Source organism: Poecilia reticulata, chromosome 21, assembly GCF_904066995.2.
Source record: "Poecilia reticulata chromosome 21, P_reticulata-male-v2, whole genome shotgun sequence".
Taxonomy (NCBI): Eukaryota; Metazoa; Chordata; class Actinopteri; order Cyprinodontiformes; family Poeciliidae; genus Poecilia; species Poecilia reticulata.
In genome coordinates, this window is record NC_088850.1 from 22315878 (window position 1) to 22327899 (window position 12022).

The following is a 12022-nucleotide window of genomic DNA, read 5'->3' on the forward strand; positions in this document are numbered from 1 at the left end:
TGTTAAAACATCAATTTCAGGATCACTTGCTCTTCAGGATCAGGCAACATGACCGCTTCAACTGATCCATAATTCCTTGTATGCGTATGTTCCTTGTATAAATAAACCCCACAGCATAGATCAAGAATCATCTGCCTTCATGCCTCACGGTGTTCTGTGGTTATTTTGACTTTCATTCAGAACTTTCTTGTAAGTCAGTGGGCCTTTGTGAAAAGAAGCGGTCTGACTATTGAGAAATTTAAAAGAAGAATTGTCACCAGACTTCATTTTCACAATAATTGAATTTGCACTGATGAGAAGGTTATTGTAATTCCTAAAAAGCTTTCCGTTATAATCCTTAAATTTGTTCTAATTTGGTTCAGTGTCTTCTTCTTGCTACATCAAATCATATTTTAATGATAGTTGTATTACCTAATTTATCAGCCTGTACTGTTGTTCACCACTGTACCTCTTCTGCATCTCCATCATTTTTCATGTATTTTTATATAGAAATACATGGAACTGACATTACAGAACATGTTCATGACGATGCATCGTTCAGCATAATGTCTAACATTTCATGGCCACATTTTCTGTGTGCATTCAATGAATATGAGTTACTGTACATGAAAACAGAAATGAGTCGCACTTCGCTGTAAATAAATGGAAGATATGCATCATGGTGGCAGCTTATTGGAAGGGCTTTACCACCAAAAACATGAGGCTTTTCTGCATCGACAGAATGATGCATTCTAATGTAACACTATTCATTTTAATCAGTTTTCTCAAATGAAATAACTCTGAATCTAACAAAGTGGTAAATGTCTGTCAGCAATTAGAACCCCCCCCTCCCCCCCCCCCTCCAAGCAACATGCAGCAGTAGCAATTCCCTCTTCTTCTCTAATTTCCCACATGGCACATTTTCTGCTACAATTTAAACAGCCCGGCTGCAGTCGGTCTCATTGGAATGTAAAAGCTCTGATGAACATGCGCTGTGCCAATATTGCCCTCCAGGTTTTGTGTTTTGGTGGCATTCTGCACTCGCATTCTATCCCACTAGGATACAGAGCGTTTAGTTTTTACAAACAGGGATTTTTATTAAGAAACAGATTGGGAGGCTCTGTACTGTAGACGCAGATACAATTCTTTTTTGAAAGTCAGCTAGATTCAGAAAGCTCTGAACACTTTCAAACATCACAAAAGACAAAATATTTTCTCATATGATGTTTCAAAATGTGTTTACCTTGTTGGAAACTTAAAATTCCATTTAACAAATTGGCCTTTTTTTCTAACTCTTGTCTTTGTTGTACTCAATCAGTTCAGTTAGAGATTAGTTTTAGCAATCATTATGTTGGGAGTGAGTCTTAAACGTTATACGAGAAACGGATCTCATTTCATTTAAGAAGATAAAATGGAGGCTGTCACATCAGAAAGCAGCAACAAGCTGCATGGTTTACTGAGAATTTGGATGATAACTATTATATGTCACTACCTTGTGACATTTAGGTAGTGCAAGAAATAATACACAATACTGCACTAAAGAGAGACACAAACCTAGATTGTGGCAATATTTCAGAGGAAAATTGAAACACCCCATTTTTATCACAAGGTAAAACTTAGGACAAGATCCACTGCACCGATGCATCCATGTTTACTTCACAAACACTGAGCTAGACCACCTGGGACGTTACTGCGCCCTCTACTGTGCAGTAACATCCTTGTTTGCAGTTCACACAGGAGATCAAAGGAAGTCGCATATATTAGGAATTCTGAAAAAATTCTGATGTCACAAAAATTAGAACTGAGCATTAAGGCCTGCAGTGTGAATGTAGCCTTAGTCAACATGTTGCTGTGGTAACACTTTATTTGAAGGGGGGTGAATAAGAACTCATTACTGTTTAAACTTTACCTTTAATAACATAAAGTTACCTAATTTTTAAAGCGTAATCAGTAATACTTTTAGAACAAATTTATATCAGTAAAGATTTCTTGGTTAATGTCAAGTTGTCATAACAAAGACATTTTGAATGTCAACTTTGTATTAAAAGTGTCATAATTTACCAAATGACACTTTATGACAACAGTCATAAATATTCATGAAGACTTATTCATGTTTATGACAGGAGTTATGTCATGTTTATGACAGTGTCATGTCAGTCTTATTCACCCCCCTTCAAATAAAGTGTTACTGTTGCTGCTAACTAACCATAGAGTGAGTGAGCTTATTGGAAGGGCTTTACCACCAAAAACATGAGGTTTTTCTGCATCGACAGAATGATGCATTCTAATGTAACACTATTCATTTAATCAGTTCTCTCAAATGAAATAACTCTGAGTTGGTACCTGAGTTGGCTAAGGTTGGTACCTTGCTAAGGCACCAACCTTAGCAAGGTTGGGTCCACCAACCCTTGCTAAGGTAGGCAGTAGCAGGTTCAATGAGCTAAAAGTATTTCCTTTGCCTACATCCCCCAGAATGCCGTGCTGTCTCAGATCACAATTCAGTGAATTTATCAACATTCTATTTTCTATTAATATTGATCACATGTATATTACAACATACATGGTTATTGATCACCCAGCACTATTTGTGCATCCTTACTTTAGCTATCACTGAAACCTGGATGATTATTCTTCGTGCGATTCTTTATTTTAAAGCTGTCTTTCCACCAACCATTGCTTCACTCAGGTCTTCTGCATGATGGCGTCCCACCAGATTCACCCATACCGTCTTCCTCCCCATTTCTCTTCCGTCACCTCTCCCATCCAACCCCCCACACCACCACCATTCCTTGTGTTCTGAAACGGGTCAACTACCCGGGGTGTGGTGTTCTGCCCTCTGCAGCAGGTACTTCCATTCCCCAACGGACACTAAGGAGCTGATCTACGACCCGGCATCTGTGATGAACGGCGACACGCTCAAGTTCTGCCAGAAGGAGGCCTGGTGCAAGCTGTCCTTCTTCGTCCTGTCCTTCTTCTACTATCTCTACTGGTAAGCACCGGCCTTCACTCAGTGGAGCGGTTCTTAGATGTTGAGGTACGTTATTGATGCTGATCTGAGAGGGCTTGGAAACCTCGTTGAGTAGCGTAGGTCTCTGAAGAGGAGAGGTTTGCCTCTCCACAAAGAGGTTTGCTCGGATTCTTCGGCTCCGACAGCAAAGTGTGTGCAAATCTCTGAATAAAGTAACCATTTCTCTAGCGATCACATGCGGCCTCCTCCGTGTGATGGAAGTTTAGCCAGGGTAGGAGTGTTTCCTTGTAGGCCAGCTATCGCTAATGCATGTGATGTCAAGAGAATTTGATTCTTTACTTCATTGACAAGCACCACCTAAAGCAGCAGCACTCTTACTTGAAATGTGAATGATTCTGTTTTGTGTATGGAGGGTCTTAGTTCTGCTGACTGTTCTGAATGTCTCTGCTGAAATTGTCTGTTGTTCTGTGATGATAATAACACGCACAGTTTTCCTCTCTATGTCTAACAATGCTGTTATTAATCACTCCGGATTCCTGTCCCACGTGTCATGTGGGTGCTGCAGTGTGTGGAACCTGGAAATATCCCTCTATTAGGTCTTATCAGTGGAAACACTTAAAGGTACAATCCTTACTTTTTCTTAAACACTGTATTCTGTAGGGCTTATTTCAGGCTTTAGAGAGAAATAATATTCAGAAGGGAATTTTGACTCTGTCCTGAAGTCAGGGTTGTGGTTTTCAGAAATGTATGTAAAATTTCTTTGGATGATAACATTTTTGACATAGTAGCTCTGAAGTGGTTCTTCTTGATGATGAAATAAGCAAAAGTGAACCAAAAGTATACAGTTGAAACCAAATATTTCCATGCAGAATCAGGAAATCTAGTTCGAATTACCAAAATGATTTATATTCAATAAATGCCAGAGGAGGTGTGCGACCAAAATGGCCTGTAAGCCAATACTGCGTGGAGGAAACTTCCAGAAAGCAATTTGTGAAGCTTGATGACGGACAGACGCTTTAAATTTTGAAAAAAGCTAAAAAGAAGAAAATTCTCCTTCTCATTATTCTGACATTTATTAAATAGAAATCATCTGGTAATGCTGACTGAAAAGAGAAAAAAATACTTATTGTAGTTTAATGTCAGAACATGTGTCTGCTTTACGGTTTCTTGTAATTCAATGCTTCTAAAGTCTTGATATTAATCAAATTTCATTAAGTTAATGAAAATAAGGTTAAGGTGAACGCTATAGTGTTCCCTCCTGGCAGAAATCTGAGAAACTGACTTCAATAAGCTAACGTGTTGAGCTCATTTGTTTCACATCCATTTCCATACCAGTGCCGACATCAATCAATAGAGCAGCTTCTGTTGAAACCAACATAACACCCCATCCTGCTAGCGGACGCTAAATGATCGAGTGCGGCAGTATGTTAGATATTTCTGCAGCTAATGTGCGAACACTCTGAGGCAACACCGTCAGCGTGAAGCCAAGTCACAGTGTGGTTGGTGTTTGTGTCGTGGCACTGGGTGTCATCAACTATGAATGCAGCGCTCAGCTTGAACTGAAATCATCTTGCTTCTTCCATCTCACCCCATCGTCCTGCCCAGCTCTTGCTCACGTCGAACTGTTTTAGAGATCAACCAAGGTGGCGGCGGCATCAGTCAGGTATTCTGCAGCACGAGGCGATGGTGCGTTCACTTTCAGTTCCATCTGGTTCAACATAGTTGGCCCTTGCTTATTTTCTTGCGCTTTTCTAAAAATGTAAAATGTGCTCCAAACCTGGTGTGATTTTTTTTTTACCTATAGTTAGATTTCTAGAGTCAGGCTTTTTTTCATTACTACCTCTTGTTATTCTATAAATACATGTTTAGGTATCTAAAGATCACATTTTTACTTTGTTGCTGAAAGTTTGTGTGAACACTGCAGGTACTGCTCCAAAAACATCTGAGTGCCTTCACACCAGCCCTGTTTAGTAAGCTTTAGTTTGTTTGCTTAGATAGTCCAATTCATTTGTGAAATCAAAAACTCTGGTTTGCCTTCAAAGCTCGGTCTCTGTTTGGTTGAAGTAAACTCTGGTGCGGTTCAAATGCGTGAATGCCAAAGGGACTGGAAACTACTCCAAAAACAGGAAACAATGCCCTGTGCATTCTGGGTAAATAAAACTAAAACAAACGTGCGAGTCTGGCTCATGGTATTTTGCCAAAGACAAAAGTAAAATCCTACACCCACTAAAATATGATGCCACTCCATTTAGTTTACCTCAGAAAAAGACACTGCGGAAGACGTGCTCAGTGTCTTCTTCTGAGGTTTTCATGTCATTTCCTTCAGTTGTTCTTGGTGCAGCGCCCCCACAGGTGAGAGGATGAACAGGTTTTTAAATTTTTTTTTTTTTTTTACGTTTTACAGTATGAAAGTGAATCACAGCAGCTAAAAATGTTACACCTTTGGTCCTCAATCGAACCGAGTCTACCGGACCATCAGGTGACTGGACTGAATAGAAATACATGGCTTATTTTTTAAATCTTTATTTGTAAAACATCATGCCCTACACTAAAGGTTGTGGCGATAAAGTGACTAACTGCAAATTAATTTACTACTGAGTCAACTGAAACTTCAAATTTAATTTACTTTTTTCACGTCATGTGTCAAAGCTAATCTAAAAACTAAAGAATAATTTCTTAAAAAGTTTGAGAATAAAATAGCATTTTAACTCATCTGATCCAAACTACAAAAAAACAAAACCTCACCAGAGTTCATCGTTCTAAACATCCAAAGCCTAAATCTCAGTTTAAGATGGCCGCTCGGGTTTAAACGGTGATGAACGTGATTGAACTGGAAGTGAAGCAGCCTGAAACCTGCTCTGTGGGGCTTGTGTCTGTTTTCTCAACCCTTCTTTCTCCGTGGCAACCAGAGTCCAACTCGCCTGCTCCCCTCAGCTCCACCCCACCTTCACGGTGACTTCTTCCTGCACACAAACACACTCTGAACACACACACCTGCATACCATGAGAGCTTGTATGTTACAGACCACAGCAGGTCCTTTCCGGACTAAAACATTGACTTTGAAGATAATAAACGTAGCCTGCCTGCTGGTTTGCTCCTGCCTGCCCAGCCTCTACGTCAGCACCTTCTCCTCACACTGGATGACAATGAAACCCTGCCTGACTAGCGGAACACCCCATGGAGTCTGACTTGTACCCCTGTTTTTCTCCTCCTGTCCTTCCTGTCACAGAAATGCTTCAGTAACCAGCACCTTCCCCTCCCAACGAGATGAGCGCAGGTTTTCTGTCGCTGAGCATGTTGCTGGATGAACATTGGACCTCTAACCCGTTTCTTTTTTTTCCATCCCGCCACAGCATGAATTATCAGAACAGTTTTCTGGGTTATGTCACATATTCACATGATGATAACCTGGGTTCATTTACCATAACAGGCAGATGTTGCGAATAAACGTTAGTAATTGGGTTGCCCAAACTTCAACGTAGTTTGTATAGTTGTAGGTGTTGCTGTAGTCGACACCTACAGCAAGTGATCGTTTCTCCATAGCCTAGTGTCCAGACCTTATGGATGAAGCAAAGCATAGAACAAGACTACGTTTCCCCATGAGTTACAGGTTTTAGCAGAACTTCTTACATACCTGTACTTGTTAATATAGGATTATATAGGCTTGGGTTGCTGCGCCTAGCTAACAGGGATGTTCCCTCTGAGAAGATAAGAAACTTCAGACAAGTTAAGTTAACCAGAAGGTGCTTGGAAGGACCTGAGTATAAAACTATAAGAACGGCCTTCTGTGAAAACGTCTGGGTGAATGGAAAAGTTGAATGTGTCACGTCACCCAGTGGTGGAGGGGAAGAGATCCAAGCCGATACGTGGAGGCAGATCATGCCACACATCAGCAGACCTGACCTTTAAGCAGGGAAGCTAAATTGGGAGGATTTGTCTGATGTCATTTAGTGTTGAAGCTTTTCTTCTTTTTTGGACTTGGTGCTTAGACGCAAATAATTACAAAAATAGAGCTAAATCCTGCAGTAGTGAAAAAAACGAGATGAGGTTTTTCAGAAAGAATTCAAAAGCCTCATGCTGTGGATTTATCCTCTCAGTCCACACAAGGCTTTTTGTAAAGATTTGTTTGGAAATAAATAATTTTCAGCTTAAAAAGCCCCTGATTGTTCCCCAGTTAGCCCGAAACAAAAGAAATCTGTCTGTTTCTCATCTGTGAATTCACCATAACTAGGCTGAACAAAGGCCACGCTGATAACACTCTTCTGTGTAGAAGTTCTTAAAAATAAACTGATATAAAGACTTGCTTTCAAGAAATGAATGAAGCAGAAGCACAAACACTAAGAAGCTACTGAAAAGGAAACTATTCCTACGTGGACACGCTGTTTACCAGGTAGAGCTAGAATTAGTTTCAGAGTGATTAACCAAAGTCTTATTTTTTATTTTAAAAAGCAATATTTTAACAGTGGTGTGTGTTTGACACGCACAGTGAGAACAGGACCAAGCTGCAGTTGAACATAAACAGAACGGATGTTTCGGTCTAAACATGAGAAAAGACTCCAGACTGTGAGCTCTCCTCCACGTTCAGCTGACGTCTCATCAGGCTGCGAAAGAGAAGGAGCTGGTGAAAAACTGGGGATGAAGTTTGCTGGTTGCAGTGATCTCTGGGGGAAAATCACGCTCTTCAATTGTGTTCAATTTATTTCTGTTAATGGACGTCGATCAGCCAGCCGGGGTAAGCAGCTGGCAGAGGCCACACAGCGAGCGTTTAGCTCCTGCCAGCGGGGCGCCGCTCTGTCCTGGTCGGGCCGTTGCTCGGTGGAACGAGCGTCAGATTCGCCACGTGCGATTTGAGCTGTGGCTGTTTTCATGCAGACCTTCATCGCTCTGTCTTCCAGGGGACACCCAGCGGGCGCCAAACGTCCGTCTCTCTGGGTCGGAGTCGTCGGTGTCACTGGTGGTTTACAGACTCTGGGCCTGGTGAAATCATTTTCTGCCACTTTGCTGCAAATGTCTGTTTGACAGCTTGTTTTTGCACATGCTCATTGCATTACATGAAGCTCATCGGCTTGTTGCTTTTTATTTTGCAAGCTTTCCCCAGATTTTTCTGGAAATTACACCGATTAAAAAAAAGAATACTCTGAGAAACCTGCCAGGAAGGATAGGTGTTCTTACATTTTTAGGTCATGGTAAAAACCTAAAAATGTAAACTTGGCAAACTTGGAACATTTCATTCAGGTCAAAAGAAATCATATATATATATATATATATATATATATATATATATATATATATATATATATATATATATATATATATATATATAATAACCAGGTAGATTATTCTAACATAGATAAGTTCTATTGTCAGCACTATTCAGTTTGCTTTCTTGACGTCTGATCTTTTCACAGTCAGATTATTGTTAATATGCATTTATTCCTGCAATTAAAAACATTCCAGAAACGTATCCAGTTTGCACCTTAAGACGGCTCAATAATCTTTTTCAAACATTTGAAGTTTACAAATTTCCAACCAAGTTGTCCCTATTAGCTAATTATTGAGGAATTTTATGATCAATTATTATCAGTTATCATCCAGAGACTATTCTGAACAATACGTTTCTCACACTCTGTATGTGTGCTAAGTGTGAGGGTGTGTGTAGATAAGTAGGCCAGAAGGTGTGTGTTTGCGGTTTGACCTTGCTTGCAGTATTCATCAAAAGAAGCTGCGTCAGAGCAGAGTCCTGTCGCCTTAAACTGCTCAGAAACTATCCACACCCTGCTGCTGGCCTCTGGAGGCAATCTTTAAAATGGCCCAACTAAAACTCTGCTATTTTATTTATAATATTTAATTTTTATGAGTTTTCATCAATTCTAAGCTAAAATCATCAACACCTAACAAAGTGATGTGCTTATAGTATAACACTGTTTAAACCAAATTCACACATAGGCTAGAAGAAAAATTTCTTCAAGTGAGGATTACTAAAAGTATTTTGATTAGCTAAATGCTAAAACAATCGGATTGGTCTTTTGGATCTTCTTTTTAATTGTTCTAATCTAATATCCTTTCTTATATTTCCTGTCCTAGAATTGACCTGCAGGCAGTAATTCTCCAGTCAGATGTTTTGAATATTCTTTCACAAGCTTCAGTTTTCTGGAATTGTGACCAATGTATTCCAACAGGACTGAGATCAGGACGCTGCAAAACAAGAACGTTGTTGTCTTTACAACACTTTGGTCGTTAAGAAAATAGATGGAAGGACATTAGGGTTTGGATCAAATGGACAAAGTGCACCAGTCCCTCCTGCAGTAAAGATACCAACACAACATGATGCTGCCATCGCCGTGCTTCATAGTTGGATAGCGTCCAAATGTAACAATAGTCTTTATGGCCCAACACCTCAGTTTCTGTTCTTGGAAAACAATGGAAAATAGAATTCTGTTAAAATGAATCTGTTTTCAATCATTTCAAACGTTCAAATGAAAGTCCTATGGAGGAAACCAAAACGAGCCGTCCATGTTTGTCCTGAAAGACATTGTGTTAATCTGTGACCAAAATATTAATATATTTTGATCTGCTCTCTGCCTGTTCTGTGATTTTATCCAAAATACAGGAATATATGTATATTTACAACAACAACAACAATAAACAACTGGAATATTCTTAGATTTTCTCAGCTGTGGGGTTTTATTTCTGAGTAAACAGCGTTTATAAGAGGATATATATATATATATATATATATATATATATATATATATATATATATATATATATATATATATATATATATAGTTGTATATTTATGTCTGTCTATTTTGCCCAACTGATTTTGCTTTTGATTAATTTCCTGTTTGCTCTCTTCTTCTTCTGTTGCAGTATGATCTATTCCTTGGTTACCTCATAACAACTGCTTTGTTAGCATCTGGGGTCCAGCACCGATGGCTCCAGACATCAGGTGGCGCTGTGGTGGAAGCGATAATTGAACGTAATGATGAAGACTTAAAACTTTCTGGGTTCTTTTTTTTTTTTCTTTTTGCTGCGGAGCCAAATGATGAACTCAGCTGGAGCTGAAGCCTCTTTTCAGCTTGGCCCAGCCCAGAACTGTTTCATCTCTGACTGTATATAGAAACTTTGGACTAAACCTGCTGTTTACAGTTTGCTCATAGCAAGAGTTATTACACTGCCTGGCCAACGTTTGTAATACACACGCGCGTATATTTAAAGGTACATCCAGCTAGCTTGTGCTGCCAGCTGGCTGCACAGCGGCGCTAACGCTAGCCTGGAGGACGGACAGCACAGTAGCGTTTGCACAGTTTGTCTCAGGCACAGCACAATGAAGCACTGTCCAGACCCGTCTTCACCCGTCGTAGCGCCTTGTGAGTCGAAGGACAGGCTGGCGAGCAAACGGGTCACACTGTTCGGAGAGGAGGAGCGGGCTCGAGGCGGGGCCGCGCGCTGGAGCGCCCACCCCACCGAGAACACACACAGTCCCCGGGGGGCCGTGGGATCCTCTTTCTGACTTTCCATCAATGGCTTTTGTGACGTGTGCATTTTGGTGTATTCTTTAATCAAAAGGAGTTTCTGTTTCCTTAACGGCAAAAGGTATTCTACTCAGCAAATGCCTCCTTAGTGTTGTCTTATAGTGTTGTTCTTTTGTGGGAAAACTTCAACTAAAAAAAACCAGAAGCCGTGGAAAGCTTTTGTAGTAGAGGAGCACACGATCTTTGCACAAATACTCAACTCGCTCTCGCACAAATACCGGCAATATCTGCCTGAGGCGGTAGGGATGGCTTCATGTTCCGGCTTCACAGGTGAAGGTCTTCCAACGTGTACGGCCCGAGCAGCCCGCCTCGTCTGAACGCAGGGAAACAACGTGAATCTTTTCTAGCTCTCTCGGACCAAAATGTTGTATTAAATTATTTACGCATATGAATTTATGTCTATTTATGAGATGCTGACAGTTTTAACATTCTGCTCCAAAAGTATCGCACAGAGTATCAAGAATAAAATCAACTTTAGCAAATATTTCAGGGTATATGGAAGGTTTTTAGGCTCCCACGGATAACTCTTCTGATAATCATTCAAGTGATTGAGATTGGTTGGACCTCTTCGCAGGGCAGGTGTTTGAACCTGGACCTCCACGTGTAGCTTGCCCTCCGAGCCAGCAGGCCGCTCTTTAAACCTTCACCGCCGTCTTTACCTGCCATGAGTTTCTGTGGTGGCGGAGCAGAAAGGAATGCCCCCTTCTTCTTTTCTCTTCTTCTAACTTGAGCATTTTATATCCTAAGTGTGGTATGTATGTGACCAAAAAGGTTGAATTTAGATATTGTTTATGAAATAAAGTATTTTAAAATCTAACACCATTCCCAAACTGTTTTCTGTACATTAAGCATACCTTTTTAATGATTTAAACCTCTACACCCCCTTCATACTCTGACACATTTTGTTGGACTCCAACAGCAGATGTTATGGTTTAGGTTCATATCTGTTCTGACTCTGTAGATGTAATACTGGGTTCTGTTTTACTCACAGATGAGTAAAACAGAACCCAGTTCCAGCTGTTTCTGTCCTCAGAGGTTCTGTAGGGAACGAGCGGCACCATGAAAACAGGAACCCAGCAGACAGACCGGAGACAACATGGTGGAGAGAATACACTGTAGCTGAGGACTGAAGAGAGTAAGATGGCTGTGTTGTACACACCTAACCCCTGACCCAAAAACACTGTTTCCTTTTGTGGGGACCAGGCTTCTGTCCCCACAAGGAACAGTGTGTCCCCACATCGTGGCATGTGTCAGGAAAATGGTCCCCACAAGGTATTTCAAACAAACACACACACACACACACATCCTATGTCTTTGTCTTCACAAGGACATGCATTGACTCCCATTCATTCTTCGTTCATCTCAGCCTGACCCTGACCTGTTCTCTAAAGCTAAGCATTACCAATAAATGAAATGAAATAACATCAGACTTCTATAGGGCTCCTCAGGATGTTCTTTCATTCCCATTCATGCACACATTCACACACTGATGAACCCTGAACCGAATCTGATCTCAGTTCCCTCCTCAGTCCTAAG

At 40.6% G+C, this 12022-nt stretch overlaps 1 protein-coding gene across 3 annotated transcripts in view; it reads left to right on the forward strand.

Annotated features, from left to right (window-relative positions):
- The window catches only part of cnih3 (cornichon family AMPA receptor auxiliary protein 3), a 60975-nt gene extending 49672 nt beyond the window's left edge, over nt 1–11303 (forward strand). Inside the window, exons 5-7 of one of the 3 annotated variants that reach the window (XR_532515.3) lie at nt 2822–2968; nt 3513–4610; nt 9822–11303. Coding sequence is in view for 2 of the 3 variants with exons in the window: in XM_008398566.3 (XP_008396788.1) it covers nt 2822–2968; nt 3513–3543 (178 nt within the window). In the remaining variant the exon portion in view is untranslated. The remainder of the gene's footprint in view (nt 1–2821; nt 2969–3512; nt 4611–9821) is intronic. The other 2 variants (XM_008398566.3, XM_008398569.3) reach the window with 2 other exon arrangements.
- The last annotated feature ends 719 nt before the right edge of the window (nt 11304–12022 follow it).